Raw genomic sequence first — 15,879 nt, 5'->3', positions numbered from 1 at the left:
CCAAGGGTCATCTGGTATGAAGCCATGAAGGTGGTGCCAAGCTAGAAAGGTGAGTTTACCGAAGCATTGTACGGTTATCCAAGGTTTTTGGTGGTGAGCACTGCTGGAGACCGGAGTTCTCTAGCACTACTGCCTGGATGATGAGATGCCCGGGTCATTTTCCAGGCCATGTTTCTAGAGTCACTTACAAAGCTGCTAGATTTTTGCTGCCTTAGCTGCTAGGCCTTGTGGCTGGGAAGCAACAGCCCCCTTCCAAGGTTACTGCTGAGCTCCTGTTCTCCGGTGTGCAAACCAGATGGGGCTTGAAAAGCCCCTATAAATCTTCTTAATTGTAAGCACCCGAGGTGGGAGAGGGATGTGTATCTGTGCTTGGTCCCCTTCCAATTTCTCAGGATTTTAAAAATCCCAATTCTTGGAAAAATCCTTTGTAGAACATGATACTCTGAACCTTGTCCTGAGCAGGGCAGGTGCTGAGAGACTTCCGCGGTGTTCTCCCCTGTAGCCTGACTGTCTCTGCTTCTCAGAGTGGGGGACCCTGCTTCCCTGGCTGGCTCAGGTGAGTGGGAGCAGCACCTGTGCCCCAATCGAGGGAGAACGACGCAAGCAGGATGGAATCTGCCTGCAGGGGTGGGAATGGAGAGTCCTGCCCGCTGTGTACTCCCTGCGCTGAGGAAGCGTTAATCTCTCAGCCCATTTAAATGCCTGATGATGTCAAGCAGCATTAAACAGGGGCGTCAAGGTGCTTCCTACTGTCATTGCTCTTGGCCTGCCCCCTCCTTTGTCTAGGATGGATCCTGGGCTAATTCAGTCTGCCCCATGGGGCCTCCCCCACCCACCGTCTGGGCTGCAAGGAGCCTGGGGTTTCCCCTTCCCAGTCCGGTGAGTGGAGGATAAGCATGATCAGCCCCTTTGCGGCTGCTGCCTCAGTGCCTCACCTGCTGAAGCAGGGAGGGGCTGCGGAGCCTCCAGGGCCTCCCAGTGGGTAGAGAATCAGCAGCTGCCTTTGCAATGGCCTGGCCCAGTCTATGCTTCCAGAAACGGAGCATGGTGGGAAGAACTGTTTCAGCAGGCACGGCTTTGCCCCTGGGTGGATGGGACATCATTTGATTTTAAATACTTCCAGGGGCCTGCTGTGATCAGCTCTGGGGCAAAGCCGTGCCCGCTGAGCCCTCTTTAACAGCAGCACAGCCTCTCTCCCTAGCATTGACAGGGCCTTCTTCACAGAGCTGGGGCCTGGAGCCTGCTGGGAGGTGTCTGTCTGAGCCGGGTGGGGAGGAGTGCAAGCAGTAAACACTGTTTCCTGACACAGCTTCAAGGAGCCCCCAGCCGCTTTTGGGCCAGGGTGCTGCTGTGCACCCCTTTGGAGGCGATATCTGTGTTTAACTTTTATACCGTCCCTTGGCTCCTCAGCAGGAGGCTTACACCAGCTCAGGACCCCTTGCACGTGGGTAGATGGCGTGTGCGAGGGGTTGAGTGTGAAGCAGCCTAGCTTGCACTAACTCTGAGTTTATTTAAATGCAGTGAGCTAGTCTAGAGGGCTAAATAGGACTGACTAAACCACTTCTAGCAATGGGATGGGGGCTTTGGGGGCTATCTTGGCTTTACCAATTTCAGAACTCCAGGAGGGGTTCCTTCCTGAGCGTTACAGGACCTGGTTTGGCTACCCTGTGGAGAGCGAGGTTCTTGGGGTTTAAAGTACAGGACCAGAACTTGAAATCTGGGGGCTCTGTTCTGCTACGGACTTGCTGAGAGATGTTGGACAAGCCATTTAACAGCACTGCCTCAGTTTCCCCTAGCTCTAAAAGGGAGACGATTTCCTAACCTACAGGTGGTTTGTGAGCTTTTATTCACTAGTGTTTGCAAAGGGCTTGGAGAGTCTTGATTAGAAAATGCTGTTGAAGGACAATTGGCTTATTAGCCTAAACACTGCTCTGGTATTGGGGTGCCCGGTCTGGAACGATCAGGGAGCGTCTGATAGCTGTCTGACACGGAGCCATTGGCTGCTGGTGCGTTTAAATCCTCCTGCTTCAGTAGCACAGTCTGGTGCCTCTGAACAGCACTGTGATCCCCGTGGCAAGGTGCCTTGCAGGACGCAGTTCTGCCGGCACTCCTGAGGAGCGCAAGGCCAAGCGCCGATCCCCTGAGGAGCGTAGGGGCTGAGAGGAGCTAGCCATGCTCGGCACCCGCTACTTTGGTGACCAGAGCTATTATCTGCTCGGTTACTGCCTGGGCTTAACCACCCTTTTCTCCAGCTCTGCTCTCTCTTTTCCAGCCCTTGGTTGCATGCTCTGAGCCTTTGCCAGTGCTCTGATGCCTGACGTTCCCCCTCCTTTTCTTCACCTTGCTGATGCCCAAGCCTCAAGCCCTTACTGGTCTCTGCTAGGCACCCCTTGTGATTCCCCATCCTGTCCTCCAGTGCTCCCCCTTCTCCGGCTTTGACACTGCCGCTGCTGATCCCTTCCTCCCCGTCCCCACACACTGCACCTGCCTCTGTGGACGATGCGCCTTCGGAGAACAGGGCTTAGTGCCAGGGCAGTTCCCGTCCCTTCAGTCTTGGCCAATATTTGCTGTGTGTGTCACTGTCATAAACACTCGTTTCCTGCTAATCCGATGGGTTTGGGGGTCTTTGCTCTGTTGGTTCAGAACCAGCCCTGGGCTCGCTGAAGAGTTTCTAGCCTAGATTCATGACACAAGGGTTTTCACACACACAGGAGGAGCTTTTGAGTCAGTGGCTAATGTCTCTGAAATCCTGCCCTGGGAGAAGGGCAGGGTGACCCAGGAGGGCTCGTCCAGCTCCACGTTCCAGGCTCTGATTTCACTCCAGACCTGCAAGTGCTTGACAGAGGCAGTTGTCAAAGCCTTGCTGGGCAGGAGAGGCCTGCGGGTGGGATGTCTAACTCTGTGTGGTTAAAGATGGGCACTGCCAACGCTGAGACAATGAGCAGCCTCTGCCTTCAGCTCGACGGGGCACTTCTGTAGTGGTAGGGAAGCAGGTCCTTTGGGTGCTCATCCCGTGTCTTATAGCTGCAATGACGGGTAGAGAAAATCTGGGCCACCGTAAAGGTAATGAACCATTTTCTCAAGGGCTAAGATAGGCTATGGCCTGAGCCTGAGAAGGAGCCAGAATTTACCCATGTACATTGCCAAAGAGCCACAGTAATACGTCAGCAGCCCCCCATCAGGTCCCCCGCCCGCTGCTCCCAGCACCAACCGGCAGCCCCTTCGATCAGTGCCTCCTGCTCCCTCCCCCACCTCCCGATCAGCTGTTCCGGGGCGTGCAGGAGGCTCTGGGGGGGCAGGGGGAGGAGGGAGGGCACGGCAGGCTCAGGGGACGGGGTGGGAAGGGGTGGAGTTGCGGCAGGGCCCGTGGCAGAGCCAGGGGTTCAGCGGTGAGCACCCCCAGGCACATTGGAAAGTTGGTGCCTGTAGCTCCAGCCCCGGAGTCGGTTCCTATACAAGGAGCCGCATGTGGCTCTGGAGTCCCGGACTGGCCACCCCTGATCTAGTCTGACCTGCATGACCCAGGCCAGATGTGAATGCTGCCGCAGAATCAGGGGCGGCAATTTCACCGCCCCAAGCACGGCGGCACGCTGCGGGGGGCGCTCTGGCGGTCGCCAGTCCAACGGCTCCGGTGGACCTCCTGCAGACGTGTCTGCGGAGGGTCTGCTGGTCCCGCGGCTCCGGTAGAGCACCCGCAGGCATGCCTGTGGGAGGTCCACCGGAGCCGCCTGCCGCCCTCCCGGTGACAGGCAGAGCGCCCCCTGTGGCATGCCACCCCAAGCACGCGCTTGGCACACTGGGGTCTGGAGCCGGTCCTGCGCAGAATGCATTAGCGAAAGGTGCCAGATGCTATGGGGAGGAGGATGGTGTAAGACCCTCTATAAAATAGGAATGATGCCTGAATAAAAGCAATAAGCTCTGTCCCAGCCCTGGCTTCTCTTGCTGCCTGCTGTCCTATAACCTCGGAGAATGTGATGCCGATCTGCAACTGTAGCCATCACGGGTGCGTCAAATTCAGCTTTCGGATTTCACGAGAGGCTCGTGTGTAAGAGGAGACAGGCCGGGAAGGCGTAAAGACCCTGTTAGAACATAAATTATCTCTAGCTATTAGCAAGTGTGGCAGTAAGAATTCTGAGACCCCACGGCCAGGTGAGCGGGCGCACTGTCTGGGCTCTGATAACATTGAAGAATAACTCTTATCTAGCACGCTGCTGCTTCAAAGTAGTCTCCAAACATCCCCTTCGCCTCAGATCTCCCAGTGAGGTAATGGTGGTTATCCTTGTTAGACAGATGAGGAAATTGAGACACAGGCGAAGTGACTGGCTCAAGGTCGCAAAGTGAGTGAGGGGCAGAGCTGAGATTAGACTCCAGTTCTTGGGTCCCAAGATGATCAGACCACTCCTCTTTGCGTGGGTGTGCGTATCAGTACTTGCAACTCTCCTCTCTAGGTCCTTGCTTTAATGGGTGTGTCCTACACCACCCTCGGGAAGTGGAGAAGTCTGATCCCGATTTTACAGTGGGGGGAAAACTGAGGCATGGACAGTCTGCACTTGCATTATTTCTAACCCTTCCACCCCTGTGTGGTGCAGTGTGTAGGGTGGGTGCAAACTTTGCTGTGCTGGCGGTGTCCAGGGAGGAGTGCAGAAGGACGGGGGGGGGGCTGTATTTTGTGGGGGCGGCTGCTGGATTACTTTGGCAAGGTGGCGTGGGGAGGCATATGTGTTTGAGGCAGGGCTGGTGGGGAGGCGGTGTGATGGAGAGAGGTGAGGGTGCTGGAGTGAGGGTGGGGTGGCTTGTGGCCCAGGTGTGGGCAAGTAGGAGGGACTGTGTGTAGGGTGGGCTGTGTTGGGGAAGCAGGAGGGGGTTGGGTATGCATGTCAGTAGAAGGTTGGCGGAGGGGCTGTTTAGGGGGAGCAGGGTGGTGTACAGGGGTGCTGGGGGAGCCGGGGTAGTGTAGGGGGGTACTCTGGGTGCCCTGGGGGGTCAGTGCTGTGTAGGGGGGAGCAGGGTAGTATAGAGAGGTGCTGGGGGGAGCAGGGGTAGTATAGGGTGTGTCCAGAGGGGTGCTGGGGGGAAGTAGGGTGTGTGAATGGGGACACGCTGGGTGGTGTGTGTGATACTGGGGGAGTGGAGGTGGTGTAGAGGGGGAATGGGGGATGGTTAGGGATGTGTAGGAGGATACTGAGGGAGAGCAGGAGCGGTTTAGGGGGAGTGCTGGGGGGAGTAGAGTGAGTGTGTGTGTGTGTGTTCTTTGTGCTGGGGGGAGCAGGGTGGTGTAGAGGGGTGCTGGAGGAGCTGGGGCAGTGTAGGGGGTTCTCTGGGTGCCCTGGCAGGTCGGGGCTGTGTATGGAGGTGCTGGGGGAAAGTAGGGTGTGTGAATCAGGACACGCTGGGTAGGGGATACTGGGGGAGCAGAGGTGGGGGGTGGTTAGGGCTGGGTGTGGGGAGCAGAGGTCGCGTGGAGAGGTATGGAGGAGTAGGGAGTGGTTAGGGCTGGGTAGGGGAATATGGAGGGAGTAGAGGTGTTGTGGGGGGGTATAGAGGCGTGGGGTGGTTAGGGCTGGGTAGCGGGAGTGGGGAGCAGAGGTGGTGTGGGGGTACGGAGGAGCAAGGGAAGGGGTTGGTTAGGGCTGGGCAGGGGCGCAGAGGGGTGCGGCGGGAGGGGTGGTTAGGGCTCGGTAGGGGATGTGGGGGTATGGAGGAGCGAGGAGGGGAGGGGTGGTTAGGGCTGGGAGGCGGGAGCAGAGGGGGTACGGAGGAGGGGTGGTTAGGGCTGGGGAGGGGATGTGGGGTACGGAGGAGGGGGTGGTTAGGGCTGGGCGGGAGCAGAGGGGTGGTTACAACTTACAGCTGGGGAGGGGTACGGAGGAGGGGTGGTTAGGGCTGGGCGGGGGAGCAGAGGGGGTACGGGGAGGGGTGGTTAGAGCTGGGGAGGGAGGTACGGAGGGGGTGGTTAGGGCTGGGCAGGGGAGCAGAGGGGGCACGGGGTGGTTAGGGCTGGGCGGGGAGCAGAGGGGGTACGGGGTGAGCAGAGGCGGTTTAGGGGTGCTCGTGCGGGGCATGTGGGAGCGAGCCAGCAGCGCCGCACCTGTAGCGGGGCGGCCCCGGGGAGGCGGCCCGGCCCCGCCCCTCGCCCTGCGGTTGGCCCGGCGGGCGGCCCATGCAAATGAGCCGGGCGCCTTATGGCACCTGCCGGCGGGTCCCGGCCAGAGCCGCTGCCCGCCCGCCCGGCCATGCCGCGCTCCTTCCTGGTGAAGAAACCCTCCAGCACCCGCGTCCCCAACTACGGGCAGCTGGAGACGCGGCAAGGTGAGGGGCCGGGGCCGGGCACCCAGGGGAGCCCCCGGCTCGGGGTCCCCTCGGGGGTCCGGGTCTTGCTGGGGTCACCGGGCTGCGACTTCCCCGCGCCCCCGGGCCGCTTCCCACCCCTGTCCCGTCCCGGGGCCGGCAGGTGCCTCGCCTCGCCCCGCCGCCCGCCCCCAGCGCCTTGCCGGCGGGGCACAGCCCCGGGCCGGGGTCCCCTCCCATCGCTTCCCGGGCGCTGGGCGCGGACCGCCCGGCTCTGCCCCTGGCGCCGGGGGCGAGGAACCAGCTCCCCCCGCGCCCCGCACAGGGCAGCTCCGGCCCCGCGGGGATTGGGGGGCGGCTGCAAAGTAACCCCGCTTCCTTCTGCGGGCGGAGTGCGGCTCCCCAGCAGCTCCGACGGGCGCCTCCCCCTGGGACCCCCCAGAGAAGCGGGCTGGGGGGCGGGCGGGGTCCGCGTTCCCGGAGAGCAGGGGGGCGGGCGGTGCCGCCTGGATTGTCACTGCCGCTGGGGCACTGGTGCGACACCCCTCATAGTGGGGGCTTCAGGCAGGGGGGCCCTAACCCAGCTCCGTCCATAGACCCCCTGCTGTCATCTCCCCCGAGTCCAGCAGCAGGGGGCCCGGGAGTATTTCCAGCAGGCTGCTTGGCCCTGGAGCACACAGCGCTCTGTTATGTCATCGGCACCGGAGCGGGTCAGAAATCTCCCCAGGACCGAGGCACAGGGGCTGACACTGGGCGTGTTGTGATTAACTTCCCTCTTGGACCTCCTGGAAGGTCCAGCGCCCTCCACTGAGCACTGGGGCGGGCCTGATTCACCGGTAGATAGATGGCCTGGGCCGTCCTCCCAGCACGGCCCCTAGGCTGGGGCAGAATAATGCCACCAGGTGGGACCTTCGCGACTGCTCCAGCCAGTTCCGCTCGTGGGTCCAGGACCTAGGAGCCTGCGGCAGCAGGAAAGGTGGCCTGTTTCCATCAGGTAGAACACGGCTCTGGCTGGCTGCACAGAGGCTTCCCATCCCCAGAAAAGGGGAATGGGGCGCGGGGTTAGATTGGTGGAAGTGGGAGCTGGCGGAGCGGGGCGGGGGGGCGTTAGATTGTCCGGAGCTAGCAGGGAGTGCTGGGGCCAGCCCCACATCCCAGACTGTAAATAGCACTGCCCCAATAGCAGCCCCCGCCTCAAACTGTTCCCCGGCTTTTCTCCACACAGTGTGTAAGGTCTGAGCAAAACAAACCCGCAGGGGGTGGCGGGGTTGGCGGGACCGTGGTGCAGGGACTGGTGTGTGCACAGTGTGTAGGCGGAGAGGACTTTGGTTAATGGACACAAGCGAACTGGCCTCACTGGTGCACAGCTCCTGGCTACGCGTGTACGCAGGGCACAGGGGTGGGCGCTAATAAACGTCATGTTCACCTGCTTCTTGCTTCTCCCCAGAAATCAATGGCGCATGCCACTCCTGTGGGGGGCTGGTCATCCCCATCCTCATCCCGAATGACAGCGCCCCTTCCACGCCCTGGGACGGCAGCTCCATCCTCGCCCGCTTCTCCTTGCCTCTCCCACTGGGTGCTGATACCAAAAGGACTCCCAGCACAAGCCCCCACAACCTGGAGTTCAGCCTGGTGGACACGTTAACGGGCCGAGCCCCGGGCACCCCGCTCAAAGACACCCAGAACAATCTCAACCTGCCACCTGTCCTCAGCCTGCCCCCAAGGAGGCCATCCGACCCAGGGAGCCCAGCAGAGGGGGACAGGGGAGCCCAGGACAAACTGCAAGGGGCACGGGGCAGGGCAGCTGAGCCCTTGGAGAGATTTGAGTGCTTTGACTGCCACAAGTCCTACCACACCTTCTCCGGGCTGGCCAAACACCGCCAGCAGCGCTGCGTGCTGCAGGCCAGGAAGTATTTCAACTGCAAGTACTGTGACAAGGAGTACGGGAGCCTGGGGGCGCTCAAGATGCACATCCGCACCCACACGCTGCCCTGCGTCTGCAAGATCTGCGGCAAAGCCTTCTCCAGGCCTTGGCTGCTCCAGGGACATATCCGAACGCACACAGGTGGGCTGCAGCGCCGGGCGGGGTGAGTCCTCGGGGTAACAGCGCAGGGGCTGCCCAGGCAGGGAAGTGCCTTTAATGTGCTTACAGGGCTTCTCTTGGCCGGTCATTTTGCACAGCTGCCGGCACAAGCCAGTCGAGGTGGCTTGCAGGTGCATAGTGGGCAGTAGCGGAGGCGGGCTGGGAGAAAATGTCTAATCTGCTGTTGGATCAGCCTTTTAATCTGGCACTCACAGAACAACCTGCCAGGCCCAGTTTGGTTCAAAATGTTTGTATTTTGTACGGAGATTTTTTGCAGACCCCAAGAGTAAAGGGGCACTGTCTGTGTACAGATCAATCGCTGCAGACCAACTTCTCTGCCTGGGACACTAACACACTGTATTTGTATCCCAGCAGCACTAACGGCTCCATTTAGATCAGGGTGAGCCTTTGGCGTTAGGTGCTGTACAGATACCCAGGATACCGCGGTCCCTGCCTTGGGGAGTTTACAGGCCAAGGGCTTGTCTTAGGACACCTGAGCTCCTCTCACTGCTCGCTCCAGGGACCACAGTTGAGTTGTTGTAATCTGAGCGGCTGCATCCCCACTGGAGCTTCAACTCCCCCTTGGTGGTGGCCCGGCTTGGTGGAGGTTAAAGTGTGGATGAGAGTCAGGGTAGGGGCAACCTTTGAGTTCCAGCTCCAGCCAACAGTGCAAAGAAGACCAGCCCACAGGCATCCTGCACATTTACCTCAGGGGTCCCCAACGCAGTGCCCACAGGTGCCCTGGCGCCCAAGTGTGCCCACGTACTGGCCGGCAGACGAGCATCCGCCGAAATGCCGCCGACACGCAGCATCATCCAGAGGCGTCGCCGCCAAAGTGCTGCCGATTATCTGGATGACGCTGCTTGTCGGTGGTATTTCAGCGACGCCTATTGACGTTGCCGCTTGGCAGCATTTCGGCAGATGCTCATTAGCCACCACGGTCCTCCGCGCCAGACGAAAAAGGTTGGGGACCACTGCTTTACCTTTATGCACACAAATAGTCCCATTGGCTTCGGTGGCTCTACTGCATGCAGGAAATTAAACAAGTGCATAAATCATGCCAGGCGCTTGGATAGGGTGACCAGATGTCCCGATTTTATAGGAACAGTCCCAATATTTGGGGATCTTTCTTATATAGGCTCCTATTATCCCCCACCCCCGTCCTGATTTTTCACACTTGCTGTCTGGTCAGCCTAATCTGCGAAGAAGAATCTGCACCCTTCGAGTAAGTGAGTAGATCTTCAGTATCCCAATTGCTCGGCCCTGTTCTGCTCTTTGTTTGCCCTTTGCATTTCTATTTGTTTGCACAATGCAAAGTCAGTGAACTTAGTTTTCCCCCTGTGAGTTTCAATTTCAGACTCTTGGTGCTGTAATGTCTGGCTTACAGACGCTGCAGATGAATGTTTAAAAACAACTGTTTTCATGGGAATGAATTTTTTTAAAGTATGGAAATCTTGCTGTGCTGGGCTTAGGTTTCATAAAAGCTGATTTCAGCAAAACTAATATTTTTGTCACCATTTAACTTGATTGTGTCCCTTTAGTAGAAATTTTTGCAGTATTTCCTACCTAGTCGCTTAGAAATCGGATAACTCAGGTCAAATTGACTAGCAACGAAGTAACCAAAAATCAGACTGACTAGTCTTGTTCCGTTATGCCAGATGAGAACAACATCCAGAGCAAATGCAACTAGTGTGAAGTAAATGATCTAAAGAGAATTCTTCCAGTTTTAATAACCTTCGGTATTACAGATTAGGAGAAGGGAGGGGAAATTCCACTATCCTTTTAAAAAGATGTTCTCTAATCCATCCAGATTAGCCCTAATTCCATTTACTCATGGTGTGTTTATTGTAAGATTGTTGTGGTGCCTTCACAGTCTTGGTTTCCCCCTCTTGGCTCACTTTCTATGGCCTTGGGCATGTTGCCTCTTTGTGCCTCAGTTTCCCCATTGTGAAACATGGGTAATACTTAACCTATCTCCAGGTGGGTTGTGAGGATTAGTTAGTGCTGATCAAGTCCTTTGAAGATTTAAGTGCTGCCAGCAAAGAGAGTGGCAGAGGAGCATTGGTCTAGTACACGTCTTCTGCCTAAACACTCTCTTGCCAGGCTTGCTGTTGTGGGAAAGTTCCTCTTGTAATAGGATGTGCTCATGCCATGTAGGCCGAGAAATCTAGTTACAAAGCTGGTTGTTCCGAAGTGGGAGATGTGCAATTTTTTCCCTTCCCTGCACGCCTAAAATCGAGGTGGTAAACAGGAAACAAAATACAAGTGCCTGATGCACATATCCCCTTCCATGTCCCATGCACGAACCCAGCCCAGAGCTGGGCACGGCAACATTTGCAACATTTGCAAGCTCCTGCAGAGGATGCGCGATAACCTGATGTTTGTCTCCCCACATTTCTCAGTTGCAAATGTCCAAGAGAGGCTGGGGGAGGGCTGGAGGCTGGCTCACCGGTGTCCTTTTAAGCAGACAGCAGATTGGACCTGAGTTGGCAATATGATCCGATTGCAAAGAAAAGGCTAACGTGACTCTTGGGCTCCGGAGCAGGGTCAGTCCTGGTTCCTTTGCACAGGGCTCTGGGCACGGCACCTGGAATATTGCCCCTGGTTCTGGGCACCAGGATTGCAGGAAGATATGGACAAATTGCAGGGAGTTCTGAGAAGGCTGGCCGATCTGCGGCCCGGCAGGATTGATTTACAAGGAAAGACTGAAAAAGCTGCATGCATCTAGCTTGGCTAAGCAGCACCTAAGGGTGGGAGCAGAGGGAGTGAAGGACTATTCAGTGTGGTATATAGAGGGATAACAAAGGGTGATAGTGGGGTGGATTAGGCTGAAGCAGAGCAAACCTGGCAGTGAGCTGCCTTGGGTTGTGCAATATTCTCCCCAGGAGAGTGTTGTAAGCCCCATGGCTAGTAAATGGTGCTGGGAGGGGAATGGCCTGGGCCTGGCCCTGGGGAGAGAGTCTGATGGGGCTTTTCCATGTCCAACATCTGTGATTTGACAGGGAATCCTTTGATTGTGAATTTCAAGCCAAACTGTCGGGAATGGGCTGGCTTCTGCAGCAGAGGCTGGGGGTGTCTGGGAAGAGTCACCAGGCTGGGGTTGGAGGGAATGCAAAATCCTGACTCCTGAGGGTGCTGTGTCCCACCCCTGCTGCTACTATATGCTCAGGTCTAGGGCTTCCAGCTGTGGAGTCCATGTTCTCTCTGCTCCCCCCACGGCGGAGCACTTCTGAAATGAGATTCCAGGTCTCATGGGCTGTCTGTCCACCTGGCTCCAGTCTCATCTCTTTCTTCCAGCTGTGCAGACCCCTTCTGCACGGTAGGGAAGTGGAGCATTCCCCTGGTTACAACGTGCAGCGGGCCGGGCAGCCGCTGGGATGCTCACAACGTTTCCTCTGTCTTGCTCCCTGGAAACCCCTTAGCCCACCTGAGCGCCTAACAACCCGTGGTGATTGCCTGCCATTCGGCCTGGCCACTGCACCCCACTGATTCCAAGGAGGAGCCAGGATAGGAGAGTTGTGTGGAACTTACTGCTATTTCTGGGACCCCAGGCTGCTTGGATCTCAAAGGAGAACCGTACAAACCAGACCAGATCCGGGACTGGTCCCACTCCCTGACCCGGCCAAGCCAAGATTGTGCCCCAGTGCCTTGTCCAGTGGGAGCTGCTTGCATGGGGGTGGTTCTCTCTGACCATGTTGCCTTTGCTCCCCCCAGGTGAAAAGCCCTACAGTTGCTCGCACTGCAGCCGCGCCTTCGCCGACCGCTCCAACCTCCGCGCCCACCTGCAGACACACTCGGACACCAAGAAGTACCAGTGCCGGGGCTGCTCCAAAACCTTCTCCCGGATGTCGCTGCTCTCCCGGCACGAGGAGGCTGGCTGCTGCCCTGCATCCTGACGCCCACTGCCCATGGCTGCACCAAGCAGTTGGAATGAGGAAACCCGCTGTAGGCCTGGGCATCTCCGTGGGAGCTTCCGGCATCCCGCCATGCTGTGGAGGGTGTGGGTGGACACGTGCTAGCATGGGAGAAGGCTCCGGTTCCTGTTGATGGTGGAGCTCTATTCCCATCTTCCAGCTTTGTGTCTTCAGCTGAATGGCACCAGCTCTGCTGAGGGCGGTGCTGCAGGCCTGGCAAACTCATTGCAGGAATGACTTGGTTCTCTCTCCATGCAGGCAATGCCCTTCAGTGTGCGCGTGAGGAAGGGGAGTGGAGACTGCGTTCCAAGCTAGCTTTGAGCTCCTTGCATTGAGCTCTGGCTCTCTAGGGGTGAACCGGATCACCCCCAAAGCTCCATGCATCCACTCTGCTCACCTGCCTGGAAGGACGTTTGTCTGCACCCGTTCAGCTGGGCTGCCCGAAGGGCGCTTCAAGCAGCGCCATGCCGGAGGAACAGCCTCTCGTCATTTCTGCCCCTCTCCCATCCTTTGCATCCAAGAGTCTCCACCTCCCTCATTAGGGGCTGGGCCGTCAAATGCAACGCGCTGTCCTGTCACCCGCAGCCGGTGGGAGCTGTCCCTTCCCCACCTGCACGCTGCCACTGCTCTGAGGCTGCCAGTGTGGGATCTGTCGTCGCACGTGGGTTCAGTTTCATTGCCTGGTGTCTAATAAAAAGTAAAACCGGGAGCCTGCAAAGTGAACTTGTCTTATTGCCCAGTGAGAGCATGGGGCCAGCGACGTCTCACTGCAAGGGCGCGGGCTGCTTCCTGCTCCAGCTTGGTGACACGTCCTCCTAGTGCTCCTCCCCAGCCTCAGCACTTATCCGCTCGGGGTTATTTGTATTGCAGTAGCACCCGGAACCCTGGCAAGGCCCAGGATCCCAGCGTGCTAGGTGCTGTACAAACACAGAACAAAAAAATGATCCCTGCCCCCAAGGAGCTTACAGTCTTCATCCTAAGACAAGGGGCAATGGAGGATAGAGACGGAGAATAGAAGAACTAGTGAGACACCATTGGTTGGCAGAGGTCTCCAGGGCTGTGCGTAGTCATAGCAGAGGGACTGCTTCTGCACTGTTTGGCTTTCAGATGCTCCCTTACCTCCCTCCCAGGCATCTGCTTCTCCCCGCTCATGGCGCAGTTCACCTGCCTTCACCACTTGGACACCGACGCGTCCTCCAGCCCCAAAACGTACCCTGGGTCTTGCATTGTTAGCAGTTGCTGGAAGGACAGCGCCCGGGTCTGAAATCTCTGCTGTTTGTCTAGGTTTTTTTCTTTTAAGGACCTTGTTTACGTAGGCCCCACTGCCAGTGTGTCATGCAACCCCTGCTGTTGCTTCGCTGGCAGTCATGCTGCATTCACAGCTGTGCTCGGAGGTAGCGCTAGACCTATGGGCCCCACAGCTCCTCGTTGCCTACCTCAGTGCACTCTGGTCCCAGCCACAGCCAACCTGGCACCCCACCTCTACCATGATGAGGGAGGGGCTCACTCCCTTGTAACTCTTTTTGTGCCGAGAGGCCCAGATTTCCAAGGGCTCGGTGCCCACAACCAGCCCCATCTTTCCAAGCTGCTCCGCTCTTGTCGCGATTCTTTTATAGCCAGATCTGTTTGAGAGCTCCTGCACCCAGAGCTGTCTTGAAAAATCTGCCCTGAACCTTCAGTACTCTCTGATCTCTTCTTGGAAAGGAATCCTAAAGCCAGGACCGCTGGAGAAGCCCCTCAAAGGGGCTGGGGCTGAGGCTCTTCCTTTTGGATCAATTTTCCTCTCTCTCCCTCCGAGTTGAGCACATGAGCCCTTCCCTGGGCGAGGAGCGAGGGAATGATCAGGTGTAAATTCTTCAGCTAAACTCTCAGCATTCCAGAGGGGCTGTCAGGGGCCAGCCATCCTGAGTATAAGTTGGTATAAAAGTTTACCGACTGGGAGAGGGGGAATGGCAAGGCGGGATTTGCTGCAGCTCTGCACCAGGGATGGCACATGGAGTCGGAATGCATTATATTGTTTTGCCCTATTCAGTGTTATGTCTTCATCTCTTAAGTTTTTAAACAGGAAGCAGAGGGCCTGGACCTGAGGCCGTGTCCACGCGGGCAGTATAAATAGACGCAGGGGTATTGGTTTTTGCTGATCACTGAATGTAACTTGGGCGGGCAGGGCTCTCAAATATCAGATTCCTGGCCCTGTTTGCTTTCCTCCCAAGCTGCATGCACCCCTCTGCCCTGCCCCAAGCAAGGGGCTGCCACAGTTACTGCTCACTCTCTGGGGCTGGATGAAGGCAGAGGCCCTATATTGCCACTCAGGGTCCCAGCTCCTGGAGTCAGGATTGCACCACAGTTTCAGTTTCATTTTTTTAAAGAAGTGTCTCACCCTTGTGGCTGCAAAGAAAAGCTTGAAAGTGGGGGTAATGAAAGCAGCGATGTCTGCCTGTGTCTGCAGAGAGCCTGAACCAATAGCTCTGAGAGCTGCTGACTGCCCTGTGCATCTCAGTGGGTGTTCACACCAAGTCCTGCTGCTCCAGCTCTACCCCAGCAGAGGACTCTCCATGGGGCAGTGGGTCATGGCAGCAGGCTCCGCCCACCCTCTAGCAGATACCCCAGCAGTCAAGATGTATGTACTGGGCCTCCCGTGCTGTTCCTCTTGCCTCTCTGAGGATGGGCAGGGGACCCCCTGCTGCTGCTTCTGTGGGGCAAGGGGGCCGCGTGCTACTGCCCCGCTCTGCCTGGGAGCGAAGGGAGCTGTGACTCCTGCCACGGCCACTCCAGTGGGGGTTGGGCTGTGGGGCAGGACCTACGCTGTGTGCATGGGGCCCCTGGCCCCATGCATTTAGTGTCCTTCAGCAGCTCCTCACATCCTGCACAGTCAGGGCAGCATGAGGCAAGGCTGCAGCCCTGTGGGGTTTCTGGGGGGCTGCATGTGGGAATGCCCCCTGCCGTGCTGGCTCTTAGAGAGGAGAAGGCGTTTGGTCTGGCTCTGGAAGTTCCCTATCTACCCCTTGAGCAGGTCAGGGCAAGCTTCCCCCCTTCTCCCCAGGAGCTAGGGAAAGCGAATCTCTGTATCCCTGTGCCTAGCCTGCCTGCCTGCTCCTCCTTCCCTGGTGTAGCTGTAAGCCCTGCAGGGCAGGGAGTTGGCTTGTGTTGGACACCGCTGAGCATGCTGTCAGTGCTGATCACAGGTGGGTTTGGAGCCCTGTGTGGCTGGTTAAACTTCCAGGCCCCTGGTGATCCTAGTCAAAAGTTCCCCCAAGCCGACGACTGGTGGGGCTGATGTGGTTATGGTGCAGTTTCATAGTCGACGGCCCATAAGCAAGTCATGTGGCCAGCATCATGTCCACCCAGCTCTGCCTGCCCCTAACCCGAGGGATCAGGTCTCCATTTTGCAGCTGGGTGAACTGGAGGTGGCCTTGCAGTGTGAGGTGGACAGCACCTTCAAGCTGCTGCGGGTGGATGATCTGAGCCAGGCAAGCCACCGCCCCACGCACTGGGAAGAGCAGGGGCCCGGGTTACGTCGTTTCAGCACAGACAGCAATGGGCTGGGCACTGCTTACAATGTGCAGCAGAAGTCCCTGCCCCAAAGGGCATGCA

General features: G+C 57.8%; 2 protein-coding genes across 3 annotated transcripts in view; both read left to right on the top strand.

Moving 5' to 3' along the window:
• Positions 1-12,202, top strand: part of RNF166 (ring finger protein 166) — a 38,020-nt gene extending 25,818 nt beyond the window's left edge. Inside the window, exon 7 of one of the 2 annotated variants that reach the window (XR_005588729.1) lies at positions 12,086-12,202. The gene's annotated coding sequence lies outside the window, so the exon portion shown is untranslated. Of the gene's footprint in view, positions 1-7,735; positions 7,872-12,085 lie in introns of those variants that run through there. The other variant, XR_005588728.1, reaches the window with a different exon arrangement.
• SNAI3 (snail family transcriptional repressor 3) lies at positions 6,185-12,992 on the top strand. Its single transcript, XM_039502720.1, has 3 exons — positions 6,185-6,309; positions 7,736-8,353; positions 12,086-12,992. The coding sequence occupies exons 1-3, from the start codon at positions 6,234-6,236 to the stop codon at positions 12,265-12,267; spliced, it is 876 nt and encodes a 291-aa protein (XP_039358654.1). The 5' UTR covers positions 6,185-6,233; the 3' UTR covers positions 12,268-12,992.
• Positions 12,993-15,879: the final 2,887 nt, after the last annotated feature.

This window comes from Mauremys reevesii, linkage group 16 (assembly GCF_016161935.1).
Source record: "Mauremys reevesii isolate NIE-2019 linkage group 16, ASM1616193v1, whole genome shotgun sequence".
Classification (NCBI taxonomy): Eukaryota; Metazoa; Chordata; order Testudines; family Geoemydidae; genus Mauremys; species Mauremys reevesii.
Note: the sequence above shows the minus strand (reverse complement) of the source record. Positions and strands in the feature narration are given on the sequence as shown.

Bases quoted from the DNA above. Each gene is read 5' to 3' on its own strand.
- SNAI3 (XM_039502720.1), top strand. From the start codon at position 6,234: ATGCCGCGCTCCTTCCTGGTGAAGAAACCCTCCAGCACCCGCGTCCCC. The intron at 6,310-7,735 runs GTGAGGGGCCGG...GCTTCTCCCCAG, and splicing joins GCAGCTGGAGACGCGGCAAG to AAATCAATGGCGCATGCCAC. The intron at 8,354-12,085 runs GTGGGCTGCAGC...TGCTCCCCCCAG, and splicing joins ACATATCCGAACGCACACAG to GTGAAAAGCCCTACAGTTGC.